Source organism: Hermetia illucens, chromosome 6, assembly GCF_905115235.1.
Source record: "Hermetia illucens chromosome 6, iHerIll2.2.curated.20191125, whole genome shotgun sequence".
NCBI lineage: Eukaryota > Metazoa > Arthropoda > Insecta > Diptera > Stratiomyidae > Hermetia > Hermetia illucens.
The window spans coordinates 49,808,455-49,830,992 of record NC_051854.1 but is presented as its reverse complement, the minus strand read 5'-3'; the positions used below and the strand labels follow the sequence as shown (position 1 = coordinate 49,830,992).

General features: G+C 43.2%; 2 protein-coding genes across 2 annotated transcripts in view; one reads left to right on the top strand and one right to left on the bottom strand.

The window, feature by feature from the left end:
- LOC119658771 (E3 ubiquitin-protein ligase Iruka) overlaps positions 1-22,158 on the top strand; it is a 43,554-nt gene extending 21,396 nt beyond the window's left edge. Inside the window, exons 4-5 of the mRNA XM_038066467.1 lie at positions 12,178-12,286; positions 20,567-22,158. Coding sequence (XP_037922395.1) covers positions 12,178-12,286; positions 20,567-21,036 — 579 coding nt within the window. The 3' untranslated portion in view covers positions 21,037-22,158. The remainder of the gene's footprint in view (positions 1-12,177; positions 12,287-20,566) is intronic.
- Positions 5,415-7,161, bottom strand: LOC119658773 (phosrestin-2-like). Its single transcript, XM_038066470.1, has 5 exons — positions 6,913-7,161; positions 6,422-6,750; positions 5,885-6,363; positions 5,697-5,826; positions 5,415-5,614 (listed from the first exon to the last, which is right to left on the bottom strand). The coding sequence occupies exons 1-5, from the start codon at positions 7,019-7,021 to the stop codon at positions 5,546-5,548; spliced, it is 1,116 nt and encodes a 371-aa protein (XP_037922398.1). The 5' UTR covers positions 7,022-7,161; the 3' UTR covers positions 5,415-5,545.
- Positions 22,159-22,538: the final 380 nt, after the last annotated feature.

The following is a 22,538-nucleotide window of genomic DNA, read 5'->3' as shown; positions in this document are numbered from 1 at the left end:
CTGACCGTGGGTAAATTGCGAAATCAGTGTTTTCGATGGTATGATCACGTAATCCACACTAACGAGAATTTACTTATCAAGAATGTCCGAAATTTTAAGGTTCTCTGTCCGCTGCCTTCTTGATTTTGGCAAATTTCAGAAGAGTTCACCCCATTTAGATTTGTCCCTTTTCTTGTCTCATTTGAGTCATGGTACTATATTGTACCCACCTACTATATGCTACCAGCGACCGTTATTTCGATAACTTCCTTATTACTTCTTGCATTCGCTCAAGTTGGTCCTTGTTCAGTCCGATGTCTATGGTTAAAATGCTTATTGAAGGTCTTATCGACATGTATCCTGTTCTCTTTTGTTCGGTGGAGTTGGAAATTTTCAAGGATTTTTCCCAACTAAAAGCACCCCCGACTCCTCCCTATCCCGTGGAACCACCTTTAGGTATTACATCACGGGGCGGAGTTAGCTTACTTTAGCTAGGTCTCCTCCATTCTACCCGCGGGGTTCGTAACCGCGTCTTTCTCACCTCTTATGCTTTTCGCAGTTTATCGTGGATTGCTGCGATCATGGAGTTGATCCCATCCCAATCCTCCTGGCAAGCTACCATTTTTCGGACAAAATTTTTCGGTGGTAGCAATTCACCTAGAGTTTCCTCTAAGTTCCTCCTTTTTTCTTCAAACCTGGTACAATGCGCTGAGTCCTCTGGGATTCCGTCGCAATTTGGACAATTAGATGAGGTGCCTAATTTAAACCTGTACAGGTATTGACGATATCTTCCAGGGTCGATGGGAAACTGGTTGAGGTTATAATTGACCTCTCCATGCTTTCTCTCCAGTCCCTCCCCGATGGAACGGATCAATCTATAAGTCCAACAACCCTTTTCTCTGATTGTTCCCATCGCTGCGGCCATCTGCTTATGGATCTCTCTCTTTTGGTTTTTTCATTTGCGATAAAGGAGAGATATATCTGATATTATATACGAGTATCTTCATTATCTGGTCTGTCAGGAAGTCAATCGGCATCGTTATCGAGATGATGAACACTGCATCAATCGAGACGGTCTGAAGGTAGAACAGAGCTGTTCTCTGTTTATGTAATAATAATAATAATCTTTGTGGCAACAATCCAATTGGATCAGGGCGTTGAAGTGTGTTAGAACACTTCATTCAAGACCGTAACGGTACACTACAGTACCTTCTGTCCGACAGCCTTGTGCTATCAGTTTATGTGCATTGTCTAAAATATGCAGCGTTTTTCCCCACTATGCGACTGTATACATTAAGATAGAATTCACCACCCTGGCTATGAGCAGCCTGCAAGTATGCCGCGGCCCTCATATCATGCTTTTTTGCAAATGCTCTATGTGCTGTTTAAAATTGAGTTTTCCGCTTGTCATGACTCCCAAGTATTTGATGGCCGGATTGGATTCTCAATTCTAATGCAGCCGTAATTTCTCTTGCGCCGATTAATGATGAGGATCGCTTTCGTCTTTTCCTCCGCGAGTTAGTCCAGCACTCTCTAACCAAGCCTTATCAGCACTGATTGCTTCGCTTGGGTACAAGCTACCTATTGCCTGCCCTCTGAGCCTTTTGTCTGACTCGGTAACAAATCAATGGGAGGCTGGCCAGTTCACTATTCCACCAAATGTGTCACAAGCGCTTTTCTTAGAAACGACTATGTCGATTCGTACGAAATGGTGAGAAGGTGGGAATTGTGAACTTACACAAATCTGGTGAATTGCATTGTTGCACATTGACGGGGAGGTCCCCATATACCTAAAAGATGTGTGCACATTTTTTTAACCGGGCACTCGTTTTGAGTGTGGCATTTGGAGGCGTATCTACGTGCTCCTTGCCGTCACAAAGATAATAGCTATCGCTAGGATTGTTACAGCCAATGATGCTAAATACCACGGGAAACCGGAAAACTGTCAGTGAGGATTACCAGATAACTGATACTACTATAATATGAATTCCCCCATTTTGCTCCATTTAACCAGCACTTTCTGTGAATTGCATTTTCAACTACACCAGTGACTAATTTTATATACTCGATGATTACTAAACAGTTCTATGAAACATTGTGCCTTGCTTTACTGAAGTTTTTTAAATGCTTCCTCGTAGATTTGTTCTTTTCTGGTTATTAATTATTCTGTTAAGGGAAAGTCGCATCGCATCATTAAGGAACTATTGTGCCTCTTATGCTGGTTACAGTGTACCTATTAATCATAGTATCTCAAGCAAGCCTATAACCGCCAGGAACTTTAGTATATTCCCTGCTTCCAGATCTTTCAACTTTGCATCTGGTATTAAGTGTTCTCCCAGATGGCACGACCTACTTTGCGCAAGTGCCGGACACTGTCCCAGGACGTGTATAGAGGTTTCATCACCCTCCGGACAAAACCTGCAGGTAGTGTCCGTAGATATCCCTAGCTTCCCTAGATGATAGTTCAGCCGACAATGACCAGTGAGAATTCCCACTATGATTCAGAGGTTGTTTTTGGTGAGGTTTAAGTAATCCTTTGTGCGGAAACGTTCGTATCCCTCAATAAGCACCCTGACACCGGCACCCGCTCCCTCTGCGGGTATGTCAAACTGTCACATAGGGTATCTTCATATTTGCCCCTACAGATTAAAACAATGTCGTCCGCGTAACCCTGGACCTGTATTCCAGTATTTCTTAGCACGTCCAGAAGTTCGGCCACTACTACATACTCTACATACTCCACATGTGTTGTCGAATGCTCTTTCGATATCCAAAAACGCACACAGTGCTATTTCTTTTGTTTCTATGGCATCCCGTAGTATATCCGCCAGCTGATACAGAGCAGTTTCAGTTGATCGTCCTGCCCGGTAAGCGTGTTGAAGGTGATGTAGGGGATTACGCTTTAGAACTTTGGTTCTAATATAGTGGTCTATGACCTTCTCCACCGTTTTGAGTACGAACCATGTTAGGCAAACTTTTCTGAAAGATTTAGGGTGAAAAGGATCCTTTTTACCCGTTTTTGGAATAAAGATCACTTTTGCCCGTCTCCATGCCCGTGGTATATATGCCAGTGCTATGCTCCCGCTTACCACCATCTAAGTTGATTCCTAAGCCTCTCTGGATTAGTGCTGGGAAAATGCCATTTACTTCGGGTGATTTCAGTGATTTAAAAGTTCCAACTGTCCACCTTAGCCTAGCGCTTCTAGCAAACCTCTTTTGCTAGTTTCCAGTTCTCCTTTTTTCCCCTTTTTTTCGTTGTTGGGGTGTCAGGCAGAATGTTGTCGCCTGCCACAGTGGGGTAGGACCCCGGGAAATGAGTTCTGAGAAGCAGGTATACCCTGTCCTCCTTATTCTCGGTAAATGTCCCAACTTCCTTCTTCAAACAGACAGAGGATATTGCCCCGTCTTTGGCTACTGCCCTGTAAAGCCTGGTTGCTTCTGTGATCTGTTCGATCGCTTTACAGAATTTCCTGAAGCTGTTTCGTTTTGCTTCCCTGATCTCGTTGCTATACGCAGTCAGTGCACTTTTTTACCTCTGTCACTCTCCAGTTTGTTTAGCCTGGTTGAAGAGTTTCTGGCCAAATATTCACCTCTTCGATTGGTGTCGTTGTTTCCCCAGACTTCGTGATGTGCGTTGGCATCGCAGCCGAGGAGAAGTGATAACACCCTCTTCTCACAGTACTTCACCAGTTTAGCGACTTGCAGGAGCGACTTGTGGAGTCCGGATTGCAATATTCTCCTTGGAACTTGCTCTTGCAATTACCGCAGATGCAGCTTTCGCATGGTGAAGGTTTATCTGGGCTAGTTTAGTGCTGGCCATTGGCTTCGTTATTATTTGGAGCTCTTCTTCACTGTCGGAGTATCGCTCTCCTCCTCCGACATGGCATGAGCCCTAGAAGTCCTAGATGTAGGTCATCCAGCTTCTGCTCTTCACTGGGCAGCAGCTCTACTTCCCTGGCTGATATAGTCCTTTTCACCTCTATGGTTTTCGAGACTTCTTTGGGGACCTCGGTATGCTTTTCACCTGGTGTCTCCTCTGAGGTGTCTTTCTTCGGCTTTTCCCTGTACACATGCACAGGTACGTTGCCAAATCGATAGTTGATATGGCAACTCCGACGTTTGATTGCTTCCAGGGATCGATCATCTATCCCGATCGTGATGACTCCACCTTGCTTCTGATGACTCTCCATAATCGCGTATGGTGATCCTCATTCTGAGCGATTAGGAGGCCCATGAGATCTTCCGTCTCTATTGTCGCGACTTTTGGGAGAAAAACTGCCACCATGTGTGCTCCTGGTATATCACCCCCAGCACATGTTAACAGCTCTGCCCCTTCCCAGCCTGGCAATTTAGGAACTATGGTCCTAATCCACTGTGTCTTCCGTCGCGCAGTCCATCAGTATAAGACCTGGTCAAAAGCGTAACCTGATGAACACAAGTTTCGAAGTCCATCCCTTGCACATCTGCCTGACGACAAGGTCTTCGATAGTTTCCTGCTTCTGATGAGTGAGTATTTGCTCAGGAAACATTTTTGGCAGTATGGCCAGTCGAATGCCTTTGACCGCGCTAGCATAGCTAATGGCGGGCTTCCTGAGTCCTGCCTTCACCCCTGACCTGCTCGGGTTTTCTCTACCCCTTTGGTTTCAGGTTTGGATTTTTTGAGAGCATTCCCTTCATGCGGAATATTCTCTAATGCTCCGGTAAAGATGGCTTTTGTCTATCCTGAGCATTCTTAAGGGCCTCTTATGGTTTAAGGTCGTCCTTCAGGTAGCACAGGAACCATTTACCACCTGCGCCACTGAGACCTGTCTCCTTCCTGACGTCTCATATATTTATCTCACGTGCTTTTGCTAGTCCACGCAGTTTACCAATGTTGACCTTGGATCCACTGCTTGACGTCCCAACTTCTCCCTTCTTGGGTGTAATCATCTGACTTTCAGTATTTCGGAGATGTGCCTCCGCCTGATTAATTGGTTTTTGTTTTTTTTTGTTTTTATTGTTGGTACTCATTTGATTCCCACGAGTATGGGGGTTAGGAGGTCCGCTGTGCCATAGCCCCCCGTAGCATGGTAAGATCTAACTTACTCACTGAAGCGACCAGGTATCAGTGAGGCTTTAGATCTTCTTTCCTGGTTACTCCTATTTTCAGTTCTGCCTATTTCATTAGTGTCTTCTTGTTGTGCACTTTTTTTTGACTCTTTTCTAGTTTCTGAACACTCTGAGCAATGTACTTGTTTTGTTTTCGTATTAAGAATTCAGATCCCGAATATGTCACCAAAATAATCCATTTTCACCACTTTTTCTCAACAGTTTCGTTTATTTTTCAAGTAAGTTGAGTTCTGGGCCTGGAATCTCCAACAGCCGAATTAGGCAATAGTCCTGGAATTTCCTGCTGACTTTACTAGTTCATTATATATAAATAAATAAGAAAATAGTTTTGGATTGTCGTAAAACGATTGAATTTATTCCAATTAAAGATCACATTTCAATTATCAATAATTTCAAGGACTGAATCATTGGACTTTGGTGGCCATGTTTCAGATTTACCTCTCCTTTGGTTGATGCTTTATTCGTATTGAATGAGCTTCTCATCAGCGACATTGGCTCCTTCTTGGGTGATCTTTTTGGCGCTTGGCTAAAAAATTACACGAGTTAGAGTATATTTCCAGATCCTTCAGCCAAATTACGAAAAGTTTCAAAAATTTCAATTCACTTACGTTTGGATGCATGAGAACAAATGGAAGTTCAGCGCAAACTTCTCCTCCTACTTCGCATAAAATTAGTTTGACTTTAACCGAGTACGATACAATTATTCCGAATGCATCGCGATTGCCTGGTGAAGCAACTCTGCGTACAATTTATGTGTTAAATTTGAGATATTTTCAGGATGAGATATGCAACTTACAAAGTTGTTGAAGCCAGAGAAGTTTCGCGCTTCTTGGCATTGCCCTCAACAGCGATTCCGTGGCGGTTTTGATTCGGGATCAAATTTGGTTGCAAGTAGATGACCCGTTTCAAGCTGGAGCCTGGTTCGATGGGGCAGCCTTCGTTGGTTTCCATTGAGGAAATGCAGTTCCTCAGTTGGCCAGATTGGAAAAGGAGAACGTCAACGTTTTGCTTCACGCTGGCCTTGATACGCTTCACGTACTTGTTGGAGTTGTTTCGGATTTCAACATTGACGGCGATCTTATCGCCGTGGTGGTATAGTTGCTTGTCTAAGTTAACTTCCAATTCGATTTGACCAGGTGAAAGTAGGAAGTCCTTTCGGACAATGGTGCATGGTTTCAGTCCTTGCTTTTCAGGAGCGTATTGAACTTTCTGGATGGCCATGGACACAGTGCTGCGTTGGTTTGAATGTTCAAGCTCGGAGTTACCAGCGAAGACCTGATGTATTGGATTGTCATTATTTTGAAAGTGTAATATGAAAACTTTGTTTAGGTACCTTGACGTAGTATTGGATACCACATGGTTCGCTATCATCATCAATCTTTCGTTGTAAGGTAATCGAGGCTGGGGAGTTGGGTGACATTTCCAATACAAATGGAAAAGCGTTTTGTCCCAACTTCTCCATTAGATTCTGCTGGAATTTCGACAAATCCATGTCAATCTTTTGTTGAGGATAAACCTGTTGCGAACTCAAAATAAGTTCCTTATGGAAATTCAATCCCATCGTTTCGTCTTGTTCTCGGCCATACCGGAAATGGCAGACGAGTTGGGCAAAAACCTTGCGATTGCTCCTAACGTAGTCGTCATTCACCAAAACCAGCCCATCTGTGAGGTAAAATGGGTTTCGCATTTTTAAAAAGAATTAAGGCAAGAACAAATTTAACGATAAAAGTTTAGATGTTAACATTTAGATCCTTGAATAATTCACTTCTTTCACTAATAAAAATCCTCCTTTATTGTGAGGATGTCAAAAAAACTAAACCATACCGACAGGTTCCACGTTGGTAATGGTGTCGACGAACTCCCGCTTGCCCATGTACAAAGTAACCTTGTCGTTGGGCGAAGACTTCTTGTACAATTTAGCGCTAGCAACCATTTTTTTAATTGTACGGTTATTAGTAAACTTGAGATAAAAGCACAAGAACTTCTCTTTACAACAATTGCGTTGAGAACGGTTTCAATTTGTAATTCCACAACCAAGTTGGGCCGAGAAAGTCGTTTGCTCTGAATGCTGAAATGCATGAGGTTTATATAGTGTCGCATTTAACTTATTCAATTAACACTTACCACCGGTCGCTGGCATAGGTGAGGCTTCTTTTAATATTGTTTCTTTTTTAGTTTCATATACAATCAATGTACATTCAATAATATTCAAACCTTTCATATCAAAATGACTTTTCGCGATAATTAGGGCTTCTCACCCTGAATAGTGCCCTGAAATGATTTTCTTTTTATTCAAATATTTATCACCATATGTTGATGGTCTACGCGGGTGAGATTCGTCACTTTCGTTTGCTACCAGCTGTTTTTCACAGAAAGTGTATTGCTTTGAAGCACTACTCTTCCAGTGGAAATATTCAATAAGGGCGTGACCTTTAAACAGCTGACGATTATTTATTTTCTTGCGGTTTGCAAGCGGCTTTCAGTTTCCTGTTTATTGGTCGCGATAATACCTTAATCATTGTATAATTCGATTAGACGCAAAGAGGGATTATGTCCGTCTGCCTTTTTTAAAATAGATTCACATATCCGAAAATACTTTCATATTATTTAGTTATAAGTTTAATCTTTTTTAGTACAATGTTATTTTGCTCATACGTTAGTTACAGCTCAAGAAAGGTAGACTTATCTAGGGGAACCTATAATTCTTTAATTATAACTAGACGTTTGCCAAGTAAATTTGTCAGTCTTTTCATTCATCATCATCAACGGCGCAACAACCGGTATCTGGTCTAGGCCTGCCTTAATAAGGTACTCCAGACATCCCGGTTTTGCGCCGAGGTCCACCAATTCGATATCCCTAAAAGCTGCCTGGCGACCTAACCTCTCCCATCGCTCCATCTCAGGCATGGTCTGCCTCGTGTTTTTTTTCTACCATAGATATTGCCCTTATAGACTTTCCGGGTGGGATCATCCTCATCCATACGGATTAAGTGACCCGCCCACCGTAACCTATTGAGCCGGATTTTATCCACAACCGGACGGTCATGGTATCGCTCATAGATTTCGTCGTTATGTAGGCTACGGAATCGTCCATTCTCATGTAGGTGGCCAAAAATTCGTCGGAGGATTCTTCTCTTGAACGCGGCCAAGGGTTCGCAATTTTTCTTGCTAAGAACCCAAGTCTCCGAGGAATACATGAGGACTGGCAAGATCCTTGTCTTGTACAGTAAAAGCTTTGACCCTATGGTGAGACGTTCCGAGTGGAACAGTTTTTATAAGCATAGGCTCTGTTGGCTGACAATAACTGTGCGCGGATTTCATCATCGTAGCTGTTATCGGTTGTGATTTTCGACCCTAATTAGGAGAAATTATCAACAGTCTCAAAGTTGTATTCTCCTATCCTTATTCTTCCTGTTTGACCAGTGCAGTTTGATGTTGTTGGTTGGTTCGTCTTCGGTGCTGACGTTGCCACCATATATTTTGTTTTGCCTTCATTGATATGCAGCCCAAGATCTCGCGCCAACCGCCACCTGCTCGATCTGGGCAGTTTGTACGTCTCGGGTCGTTCTTCCCATGATGTTGATATTGTCAGCATAGGCCAGTAGTTGGGTGGACTTAAAGAGGATCGTACGTCTTGCATTTACTTCTACATCACAGATCACTTTCTTGAGGGCAAAGTTAAAGAGGACGCATGATAGGGCATCTCCTTGTCATAGACCGTTGTTGATGTGGAATGGTCTTGAGAGTGATTCTGCTGCTTTTATCTGGCCTCGCACATTGGTCAGGGTCAGCCTAGTCAGTCTAATTAATTTCGTCGGGATACCGAATTCTCTCATGGCCATGTACAGTTTTACCCTGGCTATGCTATCATAGGCGGCTTTAAAGTCGATGAATAGATGGTGCAACTGTTGTCCATATTCCCACAGTTTTTCCATCGCTTGCCGCAGAGAGAAAATCTGATCTGTTGCTGATTTGCCTGGAGTAAAGCCTCTTTGGGCGTATGGGGCTATCCGGCCTAGCAAGATAGCGGAGAATATTTTATAGATGGTACTCAGCAACGTGATACCTCTATAATTGCTGCACTGTGTGATATCTCCCTTTTTATGTATGAGACAGATAATGTCTCGTTGCCAATCGTCAGGCATTGATTCGCTGTCCCATACCTTGAGCACAAGCTGATGAACCACTTGGTGCAACTGGTCACCTCCATATTTAACTAATTCGGCTGTAATTCCATCGGCTCGTGGCGACTTATGATTTTTTAGCCGATGAATTGCACGGACTGTTTCTCCTAAACCTGGTGGTGGCAGTATTTGTCCGTTGTCTTCAGTTGGCGGGACCTCCAACTCGCCGATGTTCTGGTTGTTCAGTAGCTCATCAAAGTACTCAACCCATCGTTCCAATATGCTCATTCTGTCGAAATCAGATTTCCCTCTTTGTCTCGGCAGGATGAACATCAAGGTGTATAAGGCTTCATCCTGTTGACTTGTTGGTAAAACTTGCGCGCCTGGTGCGGTTGCTCCCTGTACTTTTCTAGTTCACAGACTTGTTGGTTCTCCCAGGCTTCCTTTTTCCGTCTGTGAAGTCACTTCTCCGCTCGACGGAGTTCGTGATAAGTCTCTGCGCGTGCCCGCGTTCTTTGAGAATTCAACATTACTCGGTATGCGGTATTCTTCCGTTCCTTTGCTAGCTTACATTCATCGTCAAACCAGCCTTTCCGACTTTTTTTTGCGGCTGGGGCCAATTATCTTTGTGGCCGTATCAATGATAACGTTCTTCAGGTGGTTGTGAAGATCATTTGTTGATGCTTCATCTCCAGGACCTCTGTTGACTGCGGTTATTGCTGCATCCATTTCCCTCTTATAGGTGTCGCGGAGGGATGTGTTGTGGATGGCTTCGGTATTCACTCTCACCTGATTGTCAGTGGAGATTGTAGGTGGTGTCGTAATTCGAGCTCGGATCACCATGCCAACGAGATAGTGATCCGAGTCTATATTGGCCCCCCTATATGTTCTGACATTCATCAAGGCTGAGAGGTGGCGGCGTTCAATCAGCACGTGGTCAATTTGGTGGAAAGTGGTTCCATCTGGAGAGGCCTACGTATGTTTGTGAACCGCTTTCCGCGCAAACCGATTACTTCCAACGTGTGTACTGCTAACTGGATAATGCACAATCCGTTATCATTGGTATCCCTTGTAAGTTATAGGAGCCGACATATCGTCTTAATACAGGCTCCTTCCCTACTTGACTGTTGAAATCTCCAAGTATGATTTTGATATCATACTTGGGACAGGCTTCGAGGAACCGCTCAACTGCCTCGTAGAAGGTATCCTTCTTCAACTCTGCAGTCTCCTCTGTAGGGGCGTGAACGTTTATGAAGGTTATATTTCTAAACTTGCCTCGCAAACGCAGAGTGCATAGCCTTTCGCTTGTATTTTCAATGTCGATAACAGCAGGTTTCATTTTTTGGCTGACTAAGAAACCTTCTCCGAGCACATGGTTTACTGGATGGCCACTATAATATATGGTGTGGCGGCTCTTCTCCAGGAAACCGATCCCAGTGCAACGCATCTCCTGTAACGCTGTTACATCAGCCTTATATTGGACAGGGTATCGGCTAGCTGCTCAGCAGCATTCGGTCTGTACAGGGAGCGCATGTTCTATGAGAAAATGCGCAAATTGTTAATCCGTTGTCGTTGCCGGGTTCGTCGTTGTAAGATCCATCCTGTCCGAGACTCCTTTCATGGCTTCGTAACATCGGTTTTCCTTGTACGGTTGTCAGCCCTACCCAACTCCCAACCTGGAGGACCACTTGGTACATTTTGTCCCGTTTTTAGACGGGGGAGACTCGCTTTCATCCTTCTCCATCTGCAGTTTTTCATAAAGAAAGAACTTCCAGCGATCACCACGTGCAGGTGGAGATAGGGTTCGGTAGTAGAGCTATTGGTGTTGGTTCAGCAGGCGTTTCCTAGGTTTTATGCTCCATCGTGGGTACCAATCCACGTTTCGCCCTGGGCCTATACTACTCTTTGACCGCCCACGAGAGAGAGTAAACTCTTATAAATAAGTGGAAATTAGTACAATCCATGAAACATTCATTCTGGCACCGATGGAGTCAAGAGTATTTGCATCGGCTTGAACAGAGGCCGGAGTGGTTAAAACAGAGGGACAATCCTAAGGTAGGAAAACTTGTCCTAGTCGAGACAGACCACATTCCATCCATGCACTGGCCACTAGCAAGAATATTAGGCATACACCCTAGTGTTGCTGGTTTTGTCCATGTCGTAACACTCAAGCTACATGGTAAGATTACAAAGCGACCGATAGCGACCGTTCAGTACGAGACTAGAGAATGAAGAGGATCAATCACAACATTCGGCTGGCAAACGATCGTTATCCCAGGATGACATAATACAAACCGAGCGAAAGAAACTTGGGTTCTTAGCAACAAGAATTGCGAAGTCTTGGCCGCATTCGAAAGAAGAATCCTCCGAAGAATTTTTGACCCCCTACATGAGGATGGACGACTAAATCTATGAGCGATACCATGACCGTCCGGTTGTGGATAAAATCCGGCTCAATAGGTTACGGTGGGTGAGTCACTTAATCCGTATGGATGAGGATGATCCCACCCGGAAAGTCTATAAGGGCAATATCTAGTAGAAAAAGAAGACGAGGCAGACCCTGCCTAAGATGGAGCGATGGCGTAGGCCAGGACCCCAGACAGTTTTTAGGGATATCGAATTAGTGGACCTCGGCGCAAAACCGGGATGTCTGGAGTTCCTTATTAAGGCAGGCCCAGACCGGACGCCGGTTGTTGCGCCGTTGATGATGATGATGACCATCAATGACATAATCGAGAGTCGAAACTGGAACACAAAATTAGATGCTCGACCAATTTGACCATCTTCACAAATCACTCTCTCCGAGTTCAGATTGCAATAGATTAATATGGAATTAATATGGAAATTGACGTGTAGAAAACGTTCTACACTTTGTGAAAGATGATTCATCGAAACTAGACATAAGCCTCTTACATTGTTGAAACTGTACATTTACATAATTACAATTTCTTGCTTCTACTTTCAGCATGTTTACCATGAAAACTGCATAGTACCTTGGCTTCAATTGCATGGAACGTGTCCGATATGCCGCAAAAGTTTATCGCCTGAAAACGCCGACGTCACAAATAGTTTACGTGAGTAAGATTCCTGCTCTTCTAAGTTGTTTGCTTGTTGTTAGCGTTTAATTTGTCATCACAATGAAATCAATTGATTTCATAATCGAGCGAGAATCGTAAGAGGGAAACGATTAGTTTTCAAATATGCTTTTTACACATATGATACAGTTGTGTTGTATTTTATATTATTGTGAATTGTGCTTCGTATATTGCTTGTTGAATATTTCCTTTTATTTGGTAATAAATTATGTGATTTTGTAACACTGAATTGCTTGCACTCTTGTTTTCCCCTCCAACTTGCACCTATCAAGATCTACCTTTTCCTTATCCTTATTTCTAATCCTTTGCGCTTATTTGTTCCATTCTACAAATAATATACGCCTACTTGGTCAAGATGAATATAGTAACGTGTGGTTTCACCAGTGCCTTCTATAAAAGCAGAGCCAACTCATTGGACATCTCTCACGTTAAAATGTCCTATTCATACGTACATAAAACAGTACGTTTATAGATGATAGAACTACTGTATTCTTTTTCGAACATTTCTATTTGGCAATGATGGCTTTACGGTTTCTTATCAGGGCAAAGGCAAATCGTCAGACGCTGCCTCACCTTTGCCCTGGGAGCAGCGTCACCGACGCGACTCGCAGATGTTAAGTGCTCCTTTATATATTAGGCTGTTGCAAATGAAATGGCCGTTTTGGTACTAAAATTTGAAACGACTGCAAAGCTTACAAAAATTCATTTATTTAATCAAAATAGGTGCCAGTCGATTCAAAACACTTCTCCCAGCAAGATACAAGAGCATGTATGCCAGTTTTGTAAAAGTCCAATTTTCAGGGGTTGATAAACTCGTCAGAGGCAATTTTGATGACCTCTTCATTCCTCAATTGTTATTCCGCCAAAAAATGATCCAAATGCTTAAAAAAGTGGTAGTCGGTTGACGAAAGGTCCGGTGAATATGGTGGATGAGTCTCATACTGCAATTCGTTCAACTTTTGAACCATTGTTCTGGATTCATGAGGTCGTGCATTGTCGTGAAGGAGTATCACATCATCTCTGTTGACTAATCTCGGCCGTTGAATACGCAATTTTTGGTGCATTTCCTCGAGTTAGGCACAGTATTTCTGTGCAATTATCGTTTCTCCGGGTGCCAAAAAAGAACAGTGGATAACTCCAGCTGTAGACCACCAAACAGTCACCATTACCTTCTTCGGATGGAAGCTCGGTTTGGGCATATGCTTCGGTGGCTCATCAGCATGTAGCCATTGTGCTAATCGACGACGATTGTCGTATAATATCCACTTTTCATCACAAGTCACTATTGTGTGCAAAAAGGGATCGCTTCTGTTGCGGGTGAGTAAAGAATTTCCATTCGAAGCGCCATGTTTTGCTCCGTAAGGGCATGCGGAACCCATTTGTCGAGCTTTTTCACCTTTCCAAGTTGTTGCAAGTGCCGGGAAACTGTCGGATAGTGTACGCCCAGTTTCTCTGCAATGTCTCTCACAGACGGACGTGTGTCGGATTCGACTAGCAAACGCAGCTCGTCGTTGTCAATCGATGGTCCTGGATGTCCACGTAACTTACTTTGAAGGTTTACGTCGCATGACCGGAATTTTTCGAACCACCGTCGTGTGGTTGTTCGCTTACCGTATCAGCTCCAAATGCGCTATTCATATTCTTGGTCGCCACCGCTGCTTCATCAACGAGTTCGAACTTATACGGAAAAAGTATACGTTCTTGGCTCTTTTCCATCCTTTTTTTCCTTTTTATTCACTGTTACCACAACAATAGTCAAAACTGAAATGACTCCTCGATTAAATGTAGGAGTATTTATACTTCATTATCCGACACCAACAGCGCCAACTGGTGGTGGTCTGATACAGCAAAATCGCATTTAACTTCACTTCATTGTCAAATCGGCCATTTCATGTGCAACAACCTAATAAGTCGCAGATTACAACATGACTACGAATTATATTGAGCGCAAATCCACCCATACTATTGATCAGAGCTTGGTCAGAGATGAAAATATATTTTTGAAAAAAGAAAGAGAGTAAGTTCCCCATTTGGTCCGGACCGGCATCAAGTTGATGCGAACTTAGGACCCCGCAATTCTCAAAGAAATATTTCTTATAACTGTTGTAAGGAACTTTCAATTTCCTTGAATGTGTTTCCTTTATTTATAAATCCGTTAATTTTATCACAGCATTAATTTCTTTCAAATTATCCATTTCTTCAACCATTGGTAAGATCATGCTCTATATTTTAGCCTACATCATTGCAAAATTTTGTGGTGCTAGGATAAACTTAGGGGGGTTTTGCTGCCAATCACTAAAAATTATAGTAATATACTATTATTAACTTTATTTGAACAGATATCGGTATGGAAGGTATTTCGGAGCCCAGGCACGATTTAGTGGCAGCCTCCTGATTTTTTTCAGATTTTTTGGCTGAGTAATTTCTGAGAAAGAACTGATGACTTTCAACCCCCCGCACTCCCCACCTTTCTAACAAATGTCAAAACTAACCGGCTTCGAAAAGTACTAACCGAGACCTGTAATTTGACACCCCACATGGTTATATTTGATGAAAAAAAATGTACACCCTCCTTTTGCATGTATGGGGACCCCCCCCCCCCCTTAAATTCGACGTAAAAGGATGTAACTCACTATATGCGTACCTTTCTACTAAATTTGGTGTCAATCGCTATTACCGTCTCCGAGAAAAATGCATGTGATGGACAGACAGACAGATATTAAACCGATTTTAATAAGGTTTTGTGTTTACACAAAAAAGCTTCCAGTTAAAAAAATGTTAAATTAATAATGGGTGCTGCCACTTCTGGCACTTATGACTTCTTGGAGTCGGTTTGGCAATCTTTTCATGATATGTTGGACATCCAATTGGGGGATATTGTGCTGCTTCTTTACCACAGTAGTCCTGAGCTCTCCTATGGTCGTAAGGGCTGGTGCTCTTCGTCGTACACGCCAACGATTGTTGTCGTACATGAATCTAAAGTTGTAAGCATCTTCCAAATATCTTTGAGCGGTCATACTGTCTCTATCGAACACAACAAGAACCATACGAGCCTCGTAAGAGATATCACCCGAAACCATTATGGAGCCTCCCTGTTTCGCATATAGTGCATGAAGCAAACCTTTCATTTTGGGCGCACACGCTGACGTCTATCTGGACTTCTTAAGACTATTCTGCTTTCATCCGACAACAGAACGTCGGTCCATTCTTCCATAGTCCAGTCAGCATATTTTCGCGCAAAAGCAAGTCTAACTATATGATGTAGTGGGAGCAGTTGTGGGAAGCGAGCTCGGCCAGCCATAAGATTTCTTTCTGCCAGATTTCTTCTAATGGTACGTTCACTCGCACGGATATTCCACCTAAAAAACGCGTACAAACTTCAGTAGCGGTGCAAAAGCGATTTCTCAACACGTTGCTGACAACGAAGCGGTCATCTTGAGTTTGAAGTGCATCGATGTTCGCCTTGATCTGGTCTGTGGGTGTATGAGTCTGTCTCCCGAAATCATCTGAGTGTAGTGGCGACGCCACGTGATTTTGGCGGTACTCAGTGTCAAATAAAGCCACTGCTCTAGCTGCACCAGTTGCATCGAGTGGCATTTTACAGTCAAAAACAATAAGCGAGCACTACAAACTCAAATTAAACAATATTCGCCCACTATAGCAGAAAAGAATGAGGAAGGTTAATAAAGTAACACAACTGCAATAATGTCAATAACGACTATACTCCAACCCGTCGTTGACAGAAATTTAGGAAACGACATAACGGTATTAATCTTAGATTAATTGCTAGAGTACCCACTTTACAAAAAATCAAAACAGTTGATAAGCCATAGTTAACGTAAACAAACAGGGCGACGAATTATATAGGTGGGCGGGTAATTTTGCTTGTGAATTCCTTGGAGATACCACCACGGTCAGGTTGTGGATAAAATCCGGCTGAATAGGTTTCGGTGGGAGAATGATTTAATCCGTATGGGTGCGGGTGATATAGCCCGCAAAGTCTGTAAGGGCAATGTCTTTGGTAGAAAAAAAAGAAGAAAGCGTGGCAGATCCTGCTTCAGATGGACGATGACATAGGCCAGGACGCCAAATATCTTTTAGGGATATCGAACTGGTGGACCTTGTCCCAAAACAGGGATGTCTGGAGTTCTTTATTAAGGCAGGCATAAACCGGGCGGTCAATGGGTAGTATAGGTCCCAGGGCGAAACTTGGATTGGTACCCACGATGGAGCATAAAACCTGGAAAACGCCTGTTGAACTCAGCTCTACTACCAAACCCTATCTCCACCTCCACGTGGTGATCGCTGAGAGTTCTTTCTTTATGAAAAACTACAGTACAGAAATGAAGCTGCTGAGCAGCTAGCCGATACCCTGTCCCAATATAGAGCTGATGTAACAGCGTTGCAAGAGATGCGATGGACGGGGACCGGTTTCCTGGAGAAGAGCCGCTACACCATATATTATAGCGGACATCCAGTAAATCATGTGCTCGTGTAGGTTTCTTAGTCAGTCAAAAAACGAAACCTGCTATTATCGGCTTTGCAAATATAAACGAAAGGCTATGCACTAGTGTCCGGATAGGTGAGTGGTTAGAGCACAAGGCTGTCGTACGGAAGATCGCGGTTCAAATCTCGCTGGTACCAGTGGGATCTGTATCGTGATTTGACGTCGGATACCAGTCGACTCAGCTGTGAATGAGTACCTGAGTTAAATCAGGGTAATAATCTCGGGCGAGCGTAATACTGACCACATTACCTCCTGCAGTGTTCTGTAGTGTACCGTCACGGTCTTGAATGAAGCGATCTAACACACTTTAAAGCTCTGATCCAATATGGATTGTTGTGCCAACGATTATTATTATGCACTTTGCGTTTGCGAGGCAAATTTAAAAATATAAGCGTTATAAACGTCTACGCCCCTACAGAGGAGACTGCAGAGTCGGACAAGGATACCTTCTACGAGGCAGTTGAGCGGACCCTCGAAGCCTGTCGCAAGTATGATATCAAAATCATATTTAGAGATTTCAACAGTCAAGCAGGGACGGAGCCCGTATTGAGGCAATATGTTGGCTTCCATAGCTTACATCAAAATACAAATAATAACGGACTACGGATTATTCAATTAGTAGTGTCACACGAAATGGTTGCTAGAAGTACCTGGTGTGCGCGGAAAGCGGTTCATAACATAAACATAAACGTGGGTCTCTCCAGATGGGACCACTTTCAACCAAATTGACCACGTGCTGATTGAACGTCGCCACCTCTCAGCCCTGATGAATGTCAGAACATATAGGGGGGCCAACATAGACTCGGATAACTATCTCGTTGGCGTGGTGCTCCGAGTTCGAATAGCAACACCACCTAGAATCCCCTCTGACAATCAGGTGAGAGTTAACACTGAAGCCATCCACAACACAGCCCTCCACAACACCTAAAAGAGGGAAATGGATGCCGCAATAACCGCAGTCAACGTTATCATTGATACGGCCACAAACATACTTGGCCCCAGCCGCAAAAGAAGTGGGAATGGCTCGTTTGACGATGAATGTCAGCTAGCAACGGAACGGAAGAATGCTGCATACCGAGTAATGTTGCATTCTCAAAGAACGCGGACACGCGCAGAGACTTATCACGAACTCCGTCGAGCGGAGAAGCGAATTCACACACGGAATAAGGAAGCCTGGGAGAACCAGTAGGTCTGTCAACTAGAAAAGTACAGGGAGCAACCACACCAGGCGCGGAAGTTTTACCAACAAGTCAGCAGGATGAAGTCTTATACACCTCTATGCTCATCCTGCTGGAACTAAGCGGAAAATCTGATTTCCGACAGAATGGGCATATTGGAGCGATGGGTTGAGTACTTTGATGAACTACTGAACAACCAAAACATCGGCGAGTTGGAGGTCCCGCCAATTGAAAGCAACGGACAAATACTGCCACCACCAAGTATAGGAGAAACAGTGCGTGCAATTCATCGGCTTAAAAACCATAAGTCGCCAGGAGCCGATGGAATTACAGCCGAATTAGTTAAATATGGAGGCGACCAGTTACACCAAGTGGTTCACCAACTTGTGCTCAACGTATAGGACAGCGAATCAATGCCTGACGATTGGCAAAGAGGCATTATCTGTCTCATACATAAAAACGGAGATATCACACAGTGCAGCAATTATAGAGGTATCACGTTGCTGAGTACCATCTATAAGGTATTCTCCGCTATCTTGCTAGGCTGGATAGCTCCATACGCCCAGAACATCATTGGCCCATACCAAAGAGGCTTCACTCCAGGCAAATTAGCAACAGATCAGATTTTCTCTCTAAGGCAAGCGATGGAAAAACTGTTGGAATATGGACACCAGTTGCACCATCTATTCGTCGACTTTAAAGTCGCCTATGATATCATAGCCAGGGTAAAACTATACACGGCCATGAGAGAATTCGGTTTCCTGACGAAATTGATAAGACTGACTAGGCTGACCCTGACCAATGTGCGAGGCCAGATAAAAGCAGCAGGATCATGCATCCTCTTTAACCTGGCCCTCGAGAAAGTGGTCCGTAATGCTGAGGTAAATGCAAGAGGTACGATCCTTTTTAAATGCACCCAACTACTGGTCTATGCTGACGATATCGACATCATGGGAAGAACGACCGGAGACGTACAAACTGCCTTCATCCAGATCGAGCAGGCGGCGCGAGGCGAAGACAAGAGAAAATATATGGTGGCAACATCAACATCGAAAACCAGCCAACCAGCAACATCAAACCACACTGGTCAAACGGGAAGAATAAATATAGGAGACTACAACTTTGAGATGGTTGATAATTTCTCCTATCTACGGTCGAAAATGACAACCGATTACAGCTACGATGATGATATCTGCGCACGGTTTTTGGCAGCCAACAGAGCCTATTTCAGCTTACAAAAACTGTTTCGCTCGAAAGGTCTCACCATATGGTCAAAGCTCTTACTGTACAAGACAATGATCTTGTCAGTCCTTATGTATTCCTCGGCAATCTGGATTCTTAGCAAGAAAAATTGCGAATTCTTGACCGCTTTCGAGAGAAGAATCCTTCGAAAAATTTTTGGTTCCCTACATGAGGATGGACGATTCCGTATAACCTACATAACGACGAAATCTATGAGCGATGCCATGACCGTCAGGTTGTGGACAAAATCCGGCTCAATATGTTACGGTGGACGGGCTACTTAATCCGTATGGATGAGGATGATCCCACCCGGAAAGTCTATAAGGGCAATATCTATGGTAAAAAAGAAGACGAGACAGAGATGGATGGGGTAGGTCACGACGCCAGACAACTTTTAGGGATATCGAATTTTTGGACCTCGGCGCAAAACCGGGATGTCTGGAGTTCCTTATTAAGGTAGGCCTAGACCGGATACCGGTTGTTGCGCCGTTGATGATGATGCTGATAGACCGGGTGTCGCTGATGATGATATGCGGATCTTGCCTGGTCGGGAAGATCGGACACCACTAGTAACTGGAAAATTCTGAGTTTGGCATACCATCGTGCTGAAGATGTGTAGCACGTATAGGATAGTGTCGGTTGGGACAGTTTGCGCCATCGCGGGAATGGTTCACTTGGATCTTTTAGCGAATAAGGCGCACTGTCTATACTAGAGAGAGAGGACACATCCTTCGAAGAGTCATTAGGAAGCAGGATGAGATAATACCGAAAGGGGGCCCTGGATCCATACACTGATGTCGTGCATTGAAAGATGGGTAGAGCGAACGAACCCATGACTGAATTACGACCTGGCACAGTTTCTTAAAGGACACGGTAATTATAAGAAGTATTTGCATCGTTTCGGATTAGACGAGCCTCCCGAGCCCGGAAGGTGCAATGGGCGCGTAATTTGACTGACTGATTAGAGCCCTTTCGGTGTAGTAATATTTCATGGTGGTCTCGCGAACAAGTGAGTGTTTTACATACTGCTGTAACGTAGCAGAGCAGCGTCTTCTTAATCTTTACATCTCCACCCATAAAAATGAGTGAGGGATGCTCGTTACGTGGCGATGATTGTGCGATGAGGTCAACTCTCGAATCTCCTTATTTTTATCATTCTCAGAGTAACCTTTGTTTTATGGCGCCCAACCCAAACCAACAGGTTTATCCTTCCCTCCTTCCCCCTCTTTTGTCGATGTGAGTCCACTTCATTTTACTTCAATAAATTATCGAATCCTGTGATTTTCTAAGCCAAATTGAAACTTAAAAGGTTGATTTTTTTACTATTTCCAGGAAGTGCAGCATCAGCTTTCATTCGCAGCTCGTCCGAAGATTCAGGTGCAACCAGCAGTGGTGCTAATAATGGTATCTCGTCGCAAACAAATACATCGTCTAGTCAGCCCGATCTTCAGTTGCCTGAACACGACAATATCCTCAACCTGAACTCAATTCCTCTGACATTCTCCAGGATATTCGCGCAGCCCGGTATGTCGGCAATTATAACGGCACCACGAGCGACACCATTGATGCACACTCCGACAGCTGGTCTTGTAATGGAGAATCCAAATGACTTCATACGGAATAACTTGAGAGTTGACGGTGGTGGTGGTGGTGGAGGGGGCGGTACAAATGACAGAAACACAGCCGCTGGTGGAAGTAGTAGCAACAGCAGTAGTAATGCCGATAACAATCGAAGGAATAATAGCAGCCAAAATGATATTCACGTGTATGAGGACGGCAATGTCGACTTCGATTTCGACTAATGCCCCGACAACATTGCTACGTTAATATAAATAATATAAAACATTACCTAAATTATAAATAAACAAAATTAGCGATGAAATTTTAATCTTACGAAACAGTGGAGGCATAGGATAATATTTGGAATGTTTGCGTCCGCTTTTCTTGACCGGGACAACGACACATTGAAGAGAATCCTGTTTGTGTTTTCATTCGCATTGCTTCGTTTGCATTGTTTTATGTTTGGACGCTCGTGGGGAGATTGTTTTAAAACTGGTAAATTTGCCTAAAATTCGTATGTCTCGAGTGGAAAACTAAACGAAATGGAAAATATCTTGCTGAAAATCTCCCCGAGGCGGAAAAGAAGGATCGAACACTGTTTGTCGTGTCCTTATTTGCTAATTCATTCATTCGATTCATAAAGCTAATTTGTTTCTGTGATTTCAACACTCAGATTCCTCAAGATGTTAAGATTCACTTGCAAGGCGAATGACAGGAAATCTTTGATGAAATGTGAGCTTGATTTTCCCCAGAACGTTTATAAAGAAATGAATAGTATCTGTAATAGTTCCTTACGAGAAAAATAGGTTGAGAGGTATAAATGGAAGAAACGCCTCAAGTGCGACGGTTTGGAATATCTCATAAGGTATGGATATCACAATATATTTATATTCAAAATATTAGCATAAAAATAAATGACATCTAAACTGAATATCTTCGCAAGCGAAGACTTACTCGATAACTGATATGAAGCAAACAAATTCAATTTGAACGTTGTTGGTTTGGTTTTCCGTGGAGACAAATTGTGCATGGGACGTTTGAAAGAATCTGTTCTTTGTAGAAGTAAATGGTTCAAAACACGATTTGAAGTTACACCCACACACATACATATACACATTTTTTATAACTCTCATAGTATATCGTGTAAATATTTTCCCTTGATTAAATCACGAAATTTCTTGTTGGTTTACGCATCTGTAATTTTAGTTTGTTAGTCAAGTACCCTTCAACTAATTAACGATGAGAAAAGACTAAATATTATGCCTAATAAATACTGTGGCAATCACGTGGACTATTATCCTTTTTTCTTTCCAATGGCTTGTAAAGTTGATGAAATGTATAAAAAATGAAAATAATTAAAACGACTTTGTTTTTAGTTTTGTTGAAATTGTGTGTTTTCGAATGGTTGATCTAGAGCTGCTCTTGGACTTATTAAGAACACTCGCGTTTCCACTTTCAAAAACTTACTTTATTTCCAAAAAACAATATTTTACTTTTGACTGATCTATTTTCTAAATTCCTTATATAATCTAAAGGCGATTTAAAGAGCAACCACGCGTTATAAAGTCTTCTCAATTAGAACACTTTAGCTCTTTCTAGAGACTTCTCGAATGCACGGAACGAGAGCAACTACGGCCATCAAACTTAAATCCAGAAGCTAGTGCGCGAGCTTGGCCAACGCCCAAGCAGAATAGCCCCTGGACGAGGCCGTCTAGGATATCGCCGAAACACTACTTTTTTCCAA

Bases quoted from the DNA above. Each gene is read 5' to 3' on its own strand.
- LOC119658773 (XM_038066470.1), bottom strand. From the start codon at position 7,021: ATGGTTGCTAGCGCTAAATTGTACAAGAAGTCTTCGCCCAACGACAAG. The intron at 6,751-6,912 runs GTATGGTTTAGT...TTTACCTCACAG, and splicing joins TACCAACGTGGAACCTGTCG to ATGGGCTGGTTTTGGTGAAT. The intron at 5,615-5,696 runs GTAAGTGAATTG...GTAATTTTTTAG, and splicing joins TTGTTCTCATGCATCCAAAC to CCAAGCGCCAAAAAGATCAC.